Raw genomic sequence first — 16,904 nt, forward strand, 5'->3', positions numbered from 1 at the left:
CAGAAGATAATGTGACTGAACAGCTTAATGCAAATAATAAAAAAAGGCTTCCAGGTGCCAAACAATAAGATAAACAGCCTCTGAATAACATGAGGAAATGTGTTATATGTTATATGACAGAAGAGAGTGGCAACTGATTTCACAGCTGCCAAACCATTCCGTCCCTTTTTGGTGTCTTGAAACAGCTTCATATAAATGAAAGATAAGTTAGGTTGACAACTAGTGTGATGTAGAGTGCTGCACTAAGACCCCAGAAACTCAACAGTTGTTGCAAGGATAAAACGTGAAAGGGGGAAACTATCCTTACCACCTTGATGAAAGAAAGGTGGGGTATAAATTGAAGAAGAAGAAGAAGAAGAAGAAGAAGAAGAAGAAGAAGAAGAAGAGGAGGAGGAGGAGGAGGAGGGGGAGGTGCATAAATGACTTAAGACACACACTTGTCAGAGGTGCACTCCAATCTTCTCCTCCTAACTCCTCCCCACAAAAGGAGAATCATAAGGAGAACATCAGGTATATTAAGGAGAGATGGAAGCCTCTAATCCCTGTTCACTTCCTACCAGCTCCCATATTTAAGGTAGCATGGAGGGAAACCAGGAAAGTGGGTATAACTGTCTAGCCCAGTGGCAAAGTAGCCTGGCAGTAAATAACTGCTAATCAGGGTATCTGAAGCCAAGTGTCCCTAATACACTTCTAAAATATAGGTTGACATTCAACAGAAGAAGAAAATTAGGACACTATACTGAGGGAAATGGCCAAGACAGCTTTTCTTATATGTCTAATTTCTTCCTTGTTTGAGCACTAATCCTTTTGTCTTTATTCCAAAATGCTCCCATACTGTGTAATGTTTATGTAGGTTGAGGACAGATATTATAGAAAATACGACAGAAAATCACCACAAGGTAATCCTGCTCAATATCTAAAGGAATAGTCTCAAGTGTAACAAGAATAAAGAAGAAAAATTGTTTGTACTGCCCCAAAGGAAGTTGACATTCACATTTCATTTAGAGAGCTATGCATGATTACAAACAGTATTTCTTATTCTACTTGAATATCAATATTTATCTCAAGTACACTCAGGTTACTATCCTATGCATGCTTACCTGGGAGTAAGTCATATTGAACATAGTGAGACTTATTTTTTAGTAAACATGCACAGAACTGCACTGGAAATGTGCATGTGTTTTGCATTTATATATTATACTAGGCAGTTTATGTCCTGTATATAATGTGGATAATATAAGCAAAATCCATTAGGAAGGATTAGATTTTCGCATGTGTTAACACACACTTGGTATTCACATTTCTAGCCCACTTGAACCTATGAAAAGCTGCCTTATACAGAGCCAGACGATTTGGTCCATCATGACTAATACTGTCTGCCCAATATTGTCCACCCTAACTAGCAGCATCTGGCCAAGGTCTTTCCCAGCTCCACAGCCTGTGTAACTGGAGATACCAGGGGTGGAAACTGGGACCTTCTACAAGCATGTTATCTGCTGTTTGATCTATTGTCTTTTCCCCACAAGCCCAGGACAGGCAACAACTACTTTTCAAACAGGCTGTTTTGAATCTGGAAGAGATGCCAAGGTATTTTGGCTTCCCACCTGTACCAGCTGTCTGGAATAAAGCCCAGGTATACTGAATAACTGCAAGGATGGGAAAACAGGAATGGAAAGGGCTGTTTCTACTTTATAGCATCACAGGAAATTGAGGAAGGAGAATTGTAGAAATGAAGAGTTGGAAGGGACCACGAGGATCATCTAGTCCAACTCCCTGGAATGCAAGAATCTTTTGCCCAATGTGGGGCTCAAACCCACAAGCCTGAGATTGAGTCTCATGCTCTACTGACTGAGCTATCCCCCATCTCCCAAAGACCAAAGAGGGGGCGATTTTGTGAAAGTAAGAGGAACAGAAAGAAATACCACAGGAAGTTTGCAAAAGCTGTTTACTTGTAGGAGGGAATGGGGAGTGATAGGCCTGGAACTCTTAGGTTCATCAGCAGAGACCCAGGGTGACTTTGGCTTACCGTATTTTGCGCCCCATAAGACGCTCCGGCCCATAAGACGCACCTAGTTTTTTGGGGGGGGAAATAAAGAAAAAAATTTTTATTTCCCCCCCCCAGGTGCGGGGCTGGAAGAACCAGGTCGGGGAACAGTGGGAAGGCACGCTCTGCCTCCCCGCTGTCCCCCGAGCTTGTGGGGCTGGCGATGGGGAGGGCAGCTCTATGCCGCCATCCCGAGCGGGGCGGGACTTAGCGCCCCGCTCGGGATGGCGGCGTAGACCTGCCTGCCGTCCCGCGATGGCAGGCAGCTCTGTGCCGCCATCCCGAGCGGGGCGGGACTTAGCGCCCCGCTCGGGATGGCGGCGTAGACCTGCCTGCCGTCCCGCGACGGCAGGCAGCTCTGTGCCGCCATCCCGAGCGGGGCGGGACTTAGCGCCCCGCTCGGGATGGCGGCGTAGACCTGCCTGCAGTCCCGCGATGGCAGGCAGCTCTGTGCCGCCATCCCGAGCGGGGCGGGACTTAGCGCCCCGCTCGGGATGGCGGCGCAGAGCTGCGCTGGTCCCAGGACCGCACGCAGCTCTGCAGGGCCACCGGGAGCGGGGCGGAGCTTCTCCCCCGGCTCCCGGTGGCCGGGCAGAGCTGCGCTGGTCCCAGGACCGCACGCAGCTCTGCGCGGCCACCGGGAGCGGGGCGGAGCTTCTCCCCCGGCTCCCGGTGGCCGGGCAGAGCTGCGCTGGTCCCAGGACCGCAGGCAGCTCTGCGCGGCCACCGGGAGCGGGGCGGAGCTTCTCCCCCGGCTCCCGGTGGCCGCGCAGAGCTGCGCTGGTCCCGGGATTGCAGGCAGCTCTGCGCAACCCTCGAGCTGGTCTCCCGAGGGTTGCGCAGAGCTTCCTGAAGCCTGGAGAGCGAGAGGGGTCGGTACGCACCGACCCCCCTCGCTCTCCAGGCTTCAGCGAAAGCCTGCATTCACCCCATAAGACGCAGGCACATTTCCCCTTCATTTTTGGAGGGGAAAAAGTGCGTCTTATGGGGCGAAAAATACGGTAGTTCAGATGATCCTCCACACCATGAGTTGGAAAGTGTGGATTGCTTATTCTCACCCACATAAAAGATTCCCTCCTCCATTATAGTACAACCATAGTTAGTTGTATGTTACAGCTAGGTTTCAAGCAATTATTTGAAATCATGGTTTTGAAAAACATTGTTCAGAGGTTAGTATTAATCATAGTTGCCTGATTGTTCTGTCGTGGCAGAAGAAATCCATAACTACAGTAGGGTATCTGTGTGCAAAAAGAGTGGATCATAACATATGGAAAGGATAACTAGAATGAAGTGAGTTAAATCTGGTGTCAAATATTAAAATATCACCATTTAAACAACCATTGATTGTAGACTGTCCATTATTTAGTAAGTAGTATGAACAGTTTTCTTTAAAAAAAAAGTGTTACTGCATGCTGACTAAAGAAATGTAGTGATTGATTAAATGTAATCCACAACCTGAAAGACTGTACGAATACAAAATCATTTGCCTGTGTCTCAGCTGGAAAAACAGGGTTCATCCCCTCAGATGGTTATATTTCATAGCTATTAAAATATTCCTGGAAAGGAATAGTCTAATCACAATAATAGTACTTATCTATTTCAAAAAAAGATGCATTACTTCTGCTAGCTGTCCCAAAACATTTTCTCTCAACTAAATTAGCATACAATTCAGTTGTTGCATTGATCAAATATAATACATAGAAAAGTACATCTAAATTTGCAAGTTTTTCACCTATTTAATTTTTGGCAGTCATGGAAGTTATATAGTATTCTTGAATAATACCTTGTTGAAAAGTACAAGCTGCTGACACCGGAGCTCCAGGAGTCCTTCCACCACCAGGCTTTCTTCCCCTCTGACCTGAATTATGACCTGCGGACTTCTTCCCTTTGCTCTCTGAACCTCTGGCCTCTGAAACATCTTTACCACTTGAAGCATGCGCAGACACTTCCTGGAAATTTGCATTTGTAAAGCGAGCTGCGGTATCTTCCAGCCTCTTCAATGAGCCTGTCATAGAGTTGTTGGTAGTGCTTGTGTAAGTCTAACAGTATTGAAGTGGGAAAGAGGAAGTTGAGAGAGACAGTTAGACCACAATAAATTAACTGTACTCCAAAAGACACACAATGTTATTTCAATTCAGAAACAAAGATGTGTCCCAACATTCTAAAACAGCATAGAGAAAGTTAAAGCTAACTATGTATTTAAAAGAAGTTATAAAGTTGCCACTTAAAATAACTGAGCACTTTAAAGGTGGGTTTAAAAAAAAAATTAAACTGACAGGGAACTATAAAACAAAATACACTTACTAATATATCAGCAAGATATCAGCTGTCAGTTTTGCAAGCATCGGATTGCAGCAATTAGTAGAAGTGCACATACTGGCCTCCCCTTACACTTAATCATGATACTTCTATTTATTAAATACAAAAAAGTCAGCTATTTTTCCAAACACTAGTTCCTGCTGAAATGCATGCTTTTGCAACATGTAACAACAGGTTATTCTGTAAGTTAATCTTTATTGCCTCAGATTTGCAGATATAAGCTTTTGTAACATAGCTCTTTTCCTTTAGGTTGTTCAGACTATTGTAATTTCAAAGGTAATTTTCAATTTTCTGTACAACGTATAAAAGAAAATACAATATGATGAAATACAATACATTTACACCAATATTTATACTTATTCATTAACACATGTATGGATTTTTTCTGCAGTTTAAAAATTAGTAACTAAATCTTAAAGCTGATTTTCTACTAGTAAAAATTTAGTAGTTATGGGCCAGGATCTATAGAGCTCTATAGGTAAAGGTAAAGGGACCCAGTCGTGGCCGACTCTGGAGTTGCGGCGCTCATCTCACTATATTGGCCCAGGGAGCCAGCGTACAGCTTCCGAGTCATGTGGCCAGCATGACTAAGCCGCCGTTTACCTTCCTGCCAGAGCAGTACCTATTTATCTACTTGCACTTTGACGCACTTTCGAACTGCTAGGTTGGCAGGAGCAGGGACCGAGCAACGGAAGCTTACCCTGTCGCGGGGATTCGAACCGCCGACCTTCTGATCGGCAAGTCCTAGGCTCTGTGGTTTAACCCACATGCCTAAAATACTACCATATATGCACAAATGGATTGCATATTTTCCCTTCTAGCTGCACACCCTTGAACCATATCAACTACTGCTCAAGAAGGCTTCCCCAACCCTTAAGTATAATGTTTTTAAGGGACAGCAGGTGCTGCATTGCAAATCAGGCCTTTTTTTAAAGAAAAGGAAATGTGTGTTTGCATGAAACACCATTCACAGCCCTTTGAATTCTTGCCAAAGGTTTGTTTTTTTAAAAAACCAAAACAGAACACAATTCAGCCAACCATTAAAAACTTAGGTTTCATTCATTTTAATGGAAAAGATTTGAACATCTCCTTAATGCTCTCTAATTGAAGTTCAAAGTGCTTAAATTTGGCTAGATTGCACTCCTAATTCTGCAACAGAATTACTATGGGGTTTGGGGTTTGTTTTTTGTAAAAGCCATTTTTGGAAATGCTTCAAAGAATTTTTTCAAAATGGCAGATGTAAGCCAGTGAAACAAGTGCAGTATGGTTTCACTTCCTTAAGTGTCAACAAGCACTTTGTCCACTTATAGGTGTTGTTGTTTAAATTTGTATACCACCCTCCATCTGAAGATCCTAGTGCAGTTCACAACATTAAAATACAAAATGAGAATGCAAAATACATAATAAAACAAAAACAAACCAATAACCCCACTCCCACAAACACATTTAAAAAGCCATAGAATGTTAATCAGCCAAACACCTGGTTGAAGAGAAACGTTTTTGCCTAGCGCCTAAAGACATGTAATGATGGCACCAGGTGACTTCCCTGAGGAGAGCATTCCACAAATAATATAAACATATTTGACATATTGATTAAATTAAAACACTGCTTAAATATGAAGGCCAAATATATTCTAATTTACTTCACACAATCTGGAAAAACACCAAATGTGAATCTTTAATTAAGTTTTTAAAAATATACTCATGAGAAAAATATTGTGCAGTCCTAGTGTATCAGCTAGTAAGTGGCCATATACAATATAATAAAGTCATAATAGAGAAAAATTATTTTTTCTAGTATTTCCACAGGGTCAAAGGTGTTGCATGTTCATGTGTGACAAATGAAAGAAAGCTTTATTCAGAAACTTGTACCATGCTGAAAATTATTTGAGGTCCTCATTTCCCTTTGGGAAATTAATAAAATTAAACCATGTAGAAGCCATTTTAAACTTAACACCTGATGTTTAAACTTCATCAAAGTTACTGCATTTTACATTAAATGTGAGTTTCTCCAGTTCCATGGGCGCAACACCCAGAGGAATTCCCACAGGATATCATCAGGCCCCCACCCACGATCTTGTGCTCTAACTGCACAGAGATAGAGGCCTCCTATTTCTTTTAGCAGCCTGCTGTGCTGACATACTCTCCTTCTCAACCTAGAGTCAGTCTCATTTCTAAGGGAGATGCCAGAAGCCCCACCTTAGGGATTTCCATCATTCCTCTATCTGCTTTCAAATCTGGGACAGGCAAATGTGTACAAGAAGAATGAAGGACATTCATAGCTTGCACAGTTCCAGCGGCAGCTGTTATTGCAAGTCTAGCCTCCCAAATGAGTACAGATGGCAGTGGAACTACTGCCCATACTTCTCCTTCCTCCTGCAACTGTCAGGACGGAAAATGGTTGTGCACATGTATACACAATCCATTTCCTGATCTTGGTCCCCTTTTATTTCTATTTCTAATGCTGTACTTCTGCAAACCTGAGTTCCCCTGTGGGTTCTGCTGCCTCTCGTGTGGGTGGGTGGGGTGCCATTTTGATTCTATATGTATCAGCATTCATCCCATAAAATAAAGGGAATGTTTTCCTTAAGCCAAATGAAACCCAGCTGAATCCAAGAGCAAATTTAGAAGTGATAGAGACCAACAAAGCGTAATCAGTATAATTCAAAAGGGTGACATTTTCTTATGTAGTTTGAAAACACAATATAAACTTTCACCTAAAAGATTAGCTCTGGCCAGTTTTCTCAGGTGCTGTTTACACTTAACACACATTTTTATACAAACATATTCAGTACTCCTAGAAGCTGTCAGCATGCGATAGCGGCTGCACCCCAGGAACAGCTTTGACTGGTCGGTTAAACCAGGTGAAGCTAGCTTATGGGTTTCAAACCCTTGCTGAGTTACGGACTTCCCCTGCCTGCAAAGACAGGCTCTGGCGGATTGAGCGGATGAGACCAATAGCAGGTCCCACAGTCAAGAAAGCGGTTTCTGCATGAGCTGTAGAGGGAAGTGAGGGGCAGATGGGGCTTCTCAACCTGGGAGGGTAGCCCATCAAAAAGAAGGGAAATTCTGGTCCTAAACATCCGCTGCCTTGCAGAACATCATTGGGAGAAGAAAAGGCTCAGGAGTAAACCCTACACCAATCCGAAGGAGAATCCCTAAGACGGTTCAATGGCACCTTGTACGCTTCCTTCCAGCAACTCCTACAGCCAAGCTGGTGCCAAACATAGTCCAAAGGAAAGCAGAGCAATACATCAGCGAGGCTGTCGTTTGGGCAGCTCAAGACCTCAATACATACTGCTCAGGCTTGCGCCTCAGGGAGGTCACTTCTGTGATGCTAACGCAGCAAACATAACACAGGAGGCAGCAGTTATGAGTTACCAACACAGCAGGTGCTGTGCTTCTCCAGCAGTTTGACTTTGCTCCTGGAGATGCACTCCATTGTGTCTCAAGACAGACCGATGCCAACAAGTATTTGAAGACGCTGTACATTATACATTGCTTAGAATCAGGGTAGCTGAACAAATGCATGTTCCTACATCAAACCTCCCATGTGTAGGTCAGCAAATGACGCTTTTAGGTGCCCTTGACATATGTGGTGAGGCTAATGGGAAACCAGAGGCCTTTTAAAGCAAGGATGCCACGTCTCCTCTGACAGGCTCACCTTTGGAGCCAGGAAAAAGTCTCCATGTTCTCCCAGAACTGTTAAAGACTGCTTTAATCTGCTGCATTTAATTGCTGACATTATTTTTATTGCCTGTCTTACTCTAGTTTCGTATTGCATTTTGTTTTTATTCTGAGTGTCTATCTTTCTTAAAAAAAGTTGTGGACCATCTGACGTCAAACAGGCAAGCCATTGTTTATTCTAGGTGTCTTGTGAGGTAAGCAGCTTCAGTTGTGACTAATTATAAACCAACTTCTATTTTATAATTGGTTTAAAAAGCTAATAAATTGTGGCAAAATTCCATGAAGCCTCAGAAGTGACAAATTAAAGCTTAGCATTCCAGAACAGGGGGCGGGATGGGGGCGGCGCTTACTGACTGAAACCTAGCTGAAACCTAGAAAGTGCCTTTCTAATTACAATTCATCTTTCTCAGACACTTTTCTAGGACGTTTTAAGAATCTGACCATTTCATTAGATTATTTCCCCTCATATGCCTTGAGAAATTAAATGGCTTCTTAGGGCAACCTGCTCTGCCTTGAGAAAGAAGACCACAAAGGAAGACCACAGGCTCTTATTTGGGGTATTCTACACCAGCATCTTCACTATTCCCAAATGAGGTACAGTGGACACTCGGGTTGTGAACGTGATCCATGTGGGATACACGTTCGCAACTGACAGCTTTCACAACCCACAGCAGCACGTCTGCGCATGCGCAGGTTGCAATTCGGCACTTCTGCACATGCACAAAGCACAATTTAGCGCTTCTGTGCATGTGCGACCGTCGAAACCCAGAAGTAACCCATTCCAGTACTTACGGGTTTCGGCTGTCCGTAACCCGAAAAAACACAACCCGAAGCATCTGTAACCTAAGGTATGACTGTATTGCATTTTCTCATCCATATTCCACCTTTTTCAGGAGAAAAAGCCAACAAGCAAATATTGCAATTAACATGTATAGTTATTTTATTTGATGCAACAGCTGGCTGGGGTGGAGGGTGGGATAAAGATGGGGACCTCAGCATGCCAAAAAGAGTGGTTGACCTTCTTGCCCAACAACTCCTCCACCTAAGGCTGTCATTGGTGTCAAGAACAGGCTCCCCACTGGGACAAGCATCAGCTTCAGGGACATCATTTTTGTCAGGACCATGATGGGGGAAGCATTAACTCCTCTCCCCGTGTGCCATGGTCCCGATCCCAATTACTCCCATCCTAAACAGTTCTTTAAAATAAAGGAACAAGATTCATCCAATGAAAGCACACAACACGCAACTTGCCCAGCTTCAAGATGCAATTCCAGAACAGAACTTGTATCCCTGGTTAAAAGTCTCTACCAAACATGCTCGTAGTGGTTATAGTTCAGTATATTTTAATTCTTGCATTATGGAATGTGATCCAGTAGTTTGCCCTTCATACTATGCTAATAACTGCCACAGTGCTGAGCTACCCCATAAGCCCAAATATCTTTGCTTGATTCTATTTTTCTCTCTCTATGGTGTCAAATACCAAACACTACTTTTGATTTTTTTTATTTATTTTTTTGCTGCTGCTGCTGCTAATATACTATAGAATATTAAAAGAGAAATCATCAGCTGTATGTAGAACTAAAGAAAATAGTGCCATTTTATTAAACCATTACCAAGGTACTTGTGAAACAGTGGAGTGTTTGAGAGTCTCTGAATTGGCTATTATCTCTCCAGAAACATTTTTTAACCAATTGGTAGGGAGAAATGCAAAGAACATGCAACTGTGTAAGTGCATTCACATTTGAATACTGGAATCCCATCTACATAAATTATAGAACTGTCATCCAGCAAGAGATTCTAAAACTTAGGAATTTTCAGTTACAAAAGGAAGGTCAGTGTTGGAACTTGCTGCTTTGACATGAGGAATGCTAGGTCTTTCTTTCTAAAAGGACAAGGCCATGAAGAGAGAAAATTCTGGTGATTAAGATAGTCAGGTGACTGCATTACAGACTAGTTTGATGAACACTTATGAAAAAGTGGGGGAAATAGTACCCAATGTTTTAATCTATTTTCTTTACACCACTTGAGAGAAAAGTATCTGAATCTTACCCTTGGGTATCATTAGGAAACACTCATATAGGTATAATTTCCAGTTATACTTCTGCTTATATTACAGATTTGTTCAAACAACATGGTGTTGGAAACAGAAAGCTAACTCCACAGCCATGAAATCTAGAAACACATTTTGTGAACAGAAACATAAATTTAAGCCTACCACCTACATAAGAAAACTTCAAATGATAGGAGCTCCATATGACCTAAAGCACCAAAGGAAAAAAATCTCTGAATGTTCCTTTTATATGTAAGTCACAGAACTTGCATAGAAACAATATCCTCAGGTGAGAGATTTGAACACATTTTGATATACAAAACAATGCCCAAATGCCAATATTTCTTCTGATTCTCTTGCAAAGATTTTATTTTTAAAAAATCTGGAAGCAAAACATTATTTTAGATATCATCTTTGCCTAAAGACCACTGGGTTATGGAGACAGTACTATACATTTCTTTTAGCAAAGAGGGGGTGGGTACGATAACCAAAATGATACTTAGCCTACTGGATAAAATGTCTGCCAAAGGAGAAGATGTGTTACGGAGTCACATAAGTAGACTAAGGACAGGAACTCTACAGCATCAAAAATAATCTGTGAGTTGTATCCAGTGTTAGTCATAAGTACAGTAGACCAATTCACATTGATTTCAGTGGGTCTACTCTTAACAGAAATCAGTTGGAAAACTGCCAATGATTTTTGGGGTTGAGACCATACTTCCTACTCTCCTTCCTTTCTTTTTGCTGTAGAGGTGTCTAGAACACCCATCTGGTTATTTTTGTGTGAGATCAGTTTGAGTTATTGAAGCCTGAGAATGTGGGCAGGAAGGTTGCAAGGGTCAAGCCAAAAACATGTTATCTTGTCCCTTGCCCAACATGGCCTGTGAGATCTAGTCAGCAGGGACTGACTGGGTGGGTTCACAAGGCAGTTAATGCCTATGGAGACAGTGGTGTCTGCTGCCTCCTCCCTCGGATGGATTTACTGCCCAACACTTACTCTTTCTCTGATACTGCATAATTGAACCAGCTAATTACTTGGAAATATTGTTTCATGTATTTCAACTGATGCAATTGTGGTATGCTGTACCATACATGTACTGTACTATATATATATGGTACTCCAGGGTTTGTTAAACCAGAATTTCCTCTAACATCCAAACCATGATACTTACTGGAAAACGATAGTTTAAACTCTGATTACAAATGAGAATATGAAACATTTAAAATAATTGAGGTTATTCTACTATATTTATTTATTTATGTAAGCAGCAGAGTACTTTAGCGGAACAGTAATATAGAATCAATGATATCCCGTTTTTTAGAAAATATGTACATTTCAAAAATCAAGTTTGTTATATTACAAATACCTAATAGCACAGCTGTTTGATCAGAAGGATTGCTAGTCATCAATAGGGGGTTCTCTGTGATAAGCAATTTAGCAACAGCAGAATTCCTCACTCCATAAAACATACACCAAGAATATAAATGTCATTCTAAAGAAGATGTAGGAAAAGCTCACTTACTTTCTCTGTAGTTACTGTTAGAGAAGGAACCAGAGACGGTGAGGATTCTGATTGCTTCTTGTGTTTTTGTTTATGTTTATCCTTTTCTTTATATTTCTAACAAAGCATGAAAGCAAAATAAAATGCAACATCAGGTTTATGCAAAATGATTTTTTTGTCATTTAAATTGCGTTAATATGAGCTGGTACTAAAAATTAATAAAGGGCTGTATCCAACAGAAGTCATCTCATTCACATAAAGACTTCTGCAATGGAACCTGACCTCCCTTCTCCTCCTTGTTCCCAGCATACACACACATAGACACAACCAAACAATTGCTCTGGAGAGTTGTGGGGAAACTCCAGAAGATATCTGGGCTGGGGGAGGAGAGGGGGGAAGTTCTTGCACCAACAAGACAACTCTGTTGGATACAGCCCTCAGTGTTTCTGATGTATAAGAAACTACTAATGTTTTATTGTAGTGTAATAAATGCAAAGTAACAGTGGCGTAGCGTGGGTTGTCAGCACCCAGGGCAAGGCAAGTAATTTGCGCCCCCTAACCCGTGGATTTGCGCCCCTAACCCCCCCTGCACCCCCCACGCTACGCCACTGCAAAGTAGTATTGTTAATAAAGAAGGTATAAAAAAATTAATGTTGTCCATTTCTCCTAAAAACATGATTTTACATCACATCATAAAACAGATATCCACACATCTTTTGCTTGGCTTGCTAGCCATCTTTCATTTGTGGTTGCCACCATCCACCCAGCTCCAACTTCTCTAGCATGTTCAGAGCACTTAGGAGAGGGTCAATAGTTTATTCTACCTCCTGCAGGTCTTCAGAGAATGCAAGCAGCAGCATGGATATTACTTCTTCCCCAATGCTTGTGGTTAGGAAGTGGGGAAGTGGGATGTGTCTGTTTTCTTTCACTATGATTTTACAGAGGGAAACGAAACAAAACACCCTCTCCTTCTTCATATTTGCAGAGAATCCACTTGCCAGAGGGATGGGACTTGTCACTGGCAAAATGAGCATTTTGGCATAATCTGCCCTTTTAAATTTTGCATTTATATACTTTCTGAGCAATTTTTGCTGGAAAGGCAATAAATTATATCATTCAATAAAGTATCTGAAAAACATGGACATAGGAATGCAATCTTTTTTTAAGGTTCTGGATGAAATCCTTCTAAAAAAAAATATTTGCTGTTGAAATGTACAAGTTTAATAATCAAAATATCATTCGACCAATAAGAGTGACCACAAAACTTCAGCAGCTATTACAACCAAAATAAAAAACCAACAATATATATGCACATATAAACTATATTTGTTCCAACAATTTTCGTTTGGAGTTTTAATCACTTCTGTGCCTCTCCCTCACTTCCGAGCCAATCTCCACTGCAGATGGCATGCAGCAGCCACCTAGGAGTGAAATAAATCCTGAGTTTTCCCACTTTTTCTTTCCCTCCCTTAGAAGAGCACAGCTTGTGCAAAAGAGCCAAGGAAGGAAGAAGAAGAAGAAGAGTTTGGATTTGATATCCCGCCTTTCACTCCCTTTAAGGAGTCTCAAAGCGGCTAACATTCTCCTTTCCCTTCCTCCCCCACAACAAACACTCTGTGAGGTGAGTGGGGCTGAGAGACCTCAAGGAAGTGTGACTGGCCCAAGGTCACCCAGCAGCTGCATGTGGAGGAGCGGAGATGCGAACCCGGTTCCCCAGATTACAAGACTACCGCTCTCAACCACTACACCACACTGGCTCTGGAGGGGGTGTCAGTCATTACTTGTTTTCCCACCTGGGCAAAAGTGAGTGAGAAGTGGGTGAAGAAGGCATCACAGCTCTTCCATCCTCAGCTCTTCTTGTCTGGAGGTCAGGGGCACCAAGCAGAAGGTGAAGCAGCAGCCCCAAGCAAGAGATGAGAAGATAACCCTGTCTCTGCTATTCCAGCAGCAACCAAACCACTCTGTCCCTTTATATCATTGCAAATGGTTCTTCCTTCCTTGGAAGCAATTCAATGAGCCACAAGAGGGATGCCAGCACTATTAGCTGCAGAAAACACCCTCACTTGCTACTCTGCACTCTGTCGCCCTACCAGATAGCCATCACCAGTAAACAGTGTAATAGCGGATGTATTGGAGGAAATAGAAATAGGTAGCTTTATATAGAGAAAATTCTGAGTAGACATGTATAGGATTGTACTGTTATATTGTTTGAAATCATTATTTTATTTAAAACTGAGGGAAAGATTTACTTTCCCTTCTCTCTCCAAAAAACACATTACCAACTACCATTTGGACATTAAAAAGTCATAGTAACTAATTAAAAATAAAGGTATTTATTCTGCAAGCTCAGAGGAGTAAGATATGATATATCTTTACTACATGCAGAAGAGTTGTGCCGACTGTGGAAACATTTATTGATAGAATTCAGTATCTGAACCAAATCCTGAACTGGATGCACTTTAATATAACCAGAAGAACTAGCTATGAAAGTAGGTTATGCAGTGGGCAATGATAATTCTATAAAAGATCTATATTCAAAATAATATTTGGCAGATTGACTTTCTTTCTGCTGAGAAAATAGTACCTAAAGTACTACTAAAAATGGCACAAATGTCTAGCTGAATGCTGAGGTACAAAGTATATAATGGACTGTAAACCTGCTTTCCTGATAAGGACAATAAAAACAATAAACAAATCAACATCAAGGGAATAATGCATGTTATAATATAAACACAATAACCCAAGATTACAACTACCCAATCTTAAAAACTGAACATTACACAAGAATATGTTTTAAACATGGATGAATGAATTTTCACATTTATTTACAAATTCTGCAATAACATTTGTAAAGACATGAAAACAACCTGGCATGGTCTATATGAATCATTTAGTTTATGTAAAAGTGAAGTAAATACTCCTAATGCTGTATGCATTTGGCTGGCATGATATATCTCCATAGCTTATTCATCTCAAATTTAGAGAGGTGGGGAAGTGCCTTAGATTGGCTTCCTGCAAAATTACAGATCAAAAGTAAATACTTTCAAAAAAGCTCCCAGTAAACTAGAGGACAGGCACAAGAGGTAGACACATTGAGCTGCTTCATGTGTAATGCCAAATCACATATTGGCAGTACATGAATGAGCTCTGTACTCAGGTACTCTGCTTCTTTGTTTGATCAAACCATAGTTTGCCATTACATCCAAACTGGCAAGCTAGGACTGCAATCCTAACTGAAGTGGAATACACAATGGAGGATGGACAGAGAGGGGAAGTGGATGGGCACAGGGCTTCTTCCCATAGCTCCAAAGCATGGGAAGAACTCATATGGGTGTAATTTCCAGCTGTTGGTGTTACATGTGAACCAAACCATATATGGAAGACAGAAGGCAATCCGTTAATATTAACAGATTTGTTTTGCTCCGTCAACATATAAATGATAAACTAAGAATTAGATATCAATATCAGCTTCAGCGCTCAAGAATTCAAATTCCATCAGCATTAATTTAAGAAACACTAGTGGGAGAAATCTATTCATCAACTCAAAACAATTTATGGTTGTCCATATTATGCTTGATGTATAAACCACTATCTCAACAGATCCTACCAATTTCAGCAATTCATATAGAAACTGTATTTGAAGATGCTGAGCACTCTTTCGGAACTAAAGAGAAAAGGCTATTAGAGACTTCTACTGACACTTTAGAATTAAAGAATGCCAGTTTTTAAGATGGGAAAGAATTAGTGCAGGTAAACACAATCTATATGTGAGAGTGCCAAACATTTGCAATTGCAATAATATACGACAAAAAGAATAATTATGTTAACACTTTCCATATACTCTTTTGCACAAACCTTAAGTATCAGAAGATAAATTCCATCCCCAAAGTAACTAGAGAATCACATTTCCACAATCCTAATTGAAAGGAGATTTCAGTCTCCAGCATTATTCTTAAATATATATAGAACAGTAACTCTAAATATGGCAGTTGTAGATGTTCAGGGCTGAGATATAGTGACTATTCCAAGGTCACCATATAAGCTTCATAGCTGAATGTGGGTTTACACTTGGTCTCCTCCGTGCCAGCTCTGCAGCACTCTAAGCACTACAGCACCCTGTCATGCACACCTAGCTACACTTGATTTTAAAAAGTGTAGACACAGACACACAGTAATCACTTCCCATATCTTGAAGCTACTCCATGATAAAAAACGTTATGTGCTAATTATCCAACATACAGTTGTACAAGTTCATAGGAGAAATTAAAATAGGATTTTCTTTCTCTCAAATACAGAGAATTGTTGCAGGCAGTGCTATTTTTCTAGAAAAAGAGGTGCCGGAACTCACCATAAATGCCTCCCCCATTCTCTTATAATGGCAGTAGTGCCCACCTGAGAGTTTCAGTTGAAAAAAAGCCCTGGTTGCAGGTTTGGTTCAGACATTATTCTGATTGAGTATCAAACCATGTTTCAGTGATTAGAACACATCCTAGTTTTGTGTGCTCCTCATTATCGCTTCTCCCTGCCCATGCATATTTTCCCTCCCTTTGTGGCAATTTAACCAGAAGAATTTCAAGGCTAAAGAAGCAATCAAAGGAGACCTATAATTTATGAGTTTCTCTAGCTTTCTCTACCCAACATCTTATATCAGGATGTTGTAACTGGTATATAGTTACTACTGACCACCACTGATTCTCAAACTAAACTATGGAAACTAGGCGTATATCCCGGTTTAATTTAGCATTGTTTTATTGTTTGAGAGCAAACTTTTGTTAGCAGTAGCTGTGGTTATGCTGGTTCAGATACCCCAATGAATCACAGTCATTGCTAAACAGCGAAAGGCAGTGAAAGAAGTAAATGAGTCCAAAGGGGAACAGGGAGTGGGGCGTGCAAGCCTGCAGAGCATTCCCAACCGCCGAAGCACAATTTGGTAAATACAGTAACAGGATATCTGAATGCCACAGTCTAGGCAAATGTTGCAAACTGTGATTTGAGGAGCCAAAACACTTAACTGTGTTGCTACATCCAATGTAACAACCAAGTTACATAACAGCCAATAGTAGTAGAAATAATAAATAATGGTTTTCTAGACATATATTCCAGAGGACTGGCTATGTTACTCGGTTTTAGCAAAAGCAATTTCTGCCAGTACACTTTTTTGTAGTACTGTATACTTTCTGTGACTAGACTTCATCTTGTGCAGATTATATTGCAGTGATGTAACCTCAAAGTTAAGGGATGCGGGTGGCACTGTGGTCTAAACCACTGAGACTTGGGCTTGCTTATCAAAAGGTCGGCGGTT

The 16,904-nt window shown here is 41.1% G+C and overlaps 1 protein-coding gene across 10 annotated transcripts in view; it reads right to left on the bottom strand.

The window, feature by feature from the left end:
• MLLT10 (MLLT10 histone lysine methyltransferase DOT1L cofactor) overlaps window positions 1-16,904 on the bottom strand; it is a 101,777-nt gene that overhangs the window by 41,922 nt on the left and 42,951 nt on the right. For 7 of the 10 annotated variants that reach the window (XM_083467391.1, XM_083467393.1, XM_083467389.1 and 4 more), the window contains 2 exons: window positions 11,624-11,719; window positions 3,828-4,083 (listed from right to left, as the gene is read on the bottom strand). In XM_083467391.1, the coding sequence (XP_083323517.1) occupies window positions 3,828-4,083; window positions 11,624-11,719 (352 nt within the window). The remainder of the gene's footprint in view (window positions 1-3,827; window positions 4,084-11,623; window positions 11,720-16,904) is intronic. The other 3 variants (XM_083467395.1, XM_083467396.1, XM_083467392.1) reach the window with 1 other exon arrangement.

This window comes from Podarcis liolepis, assembly GCF_965112155.1.
Source record: "Podarcis liolepis genome assembly, chromosome: 12".
NCBI lineage: Eukaryota > Metazoa > Chordata > Lepidosauria > Squamata > Lacertidae > Podarcis > Podarcis liolepis.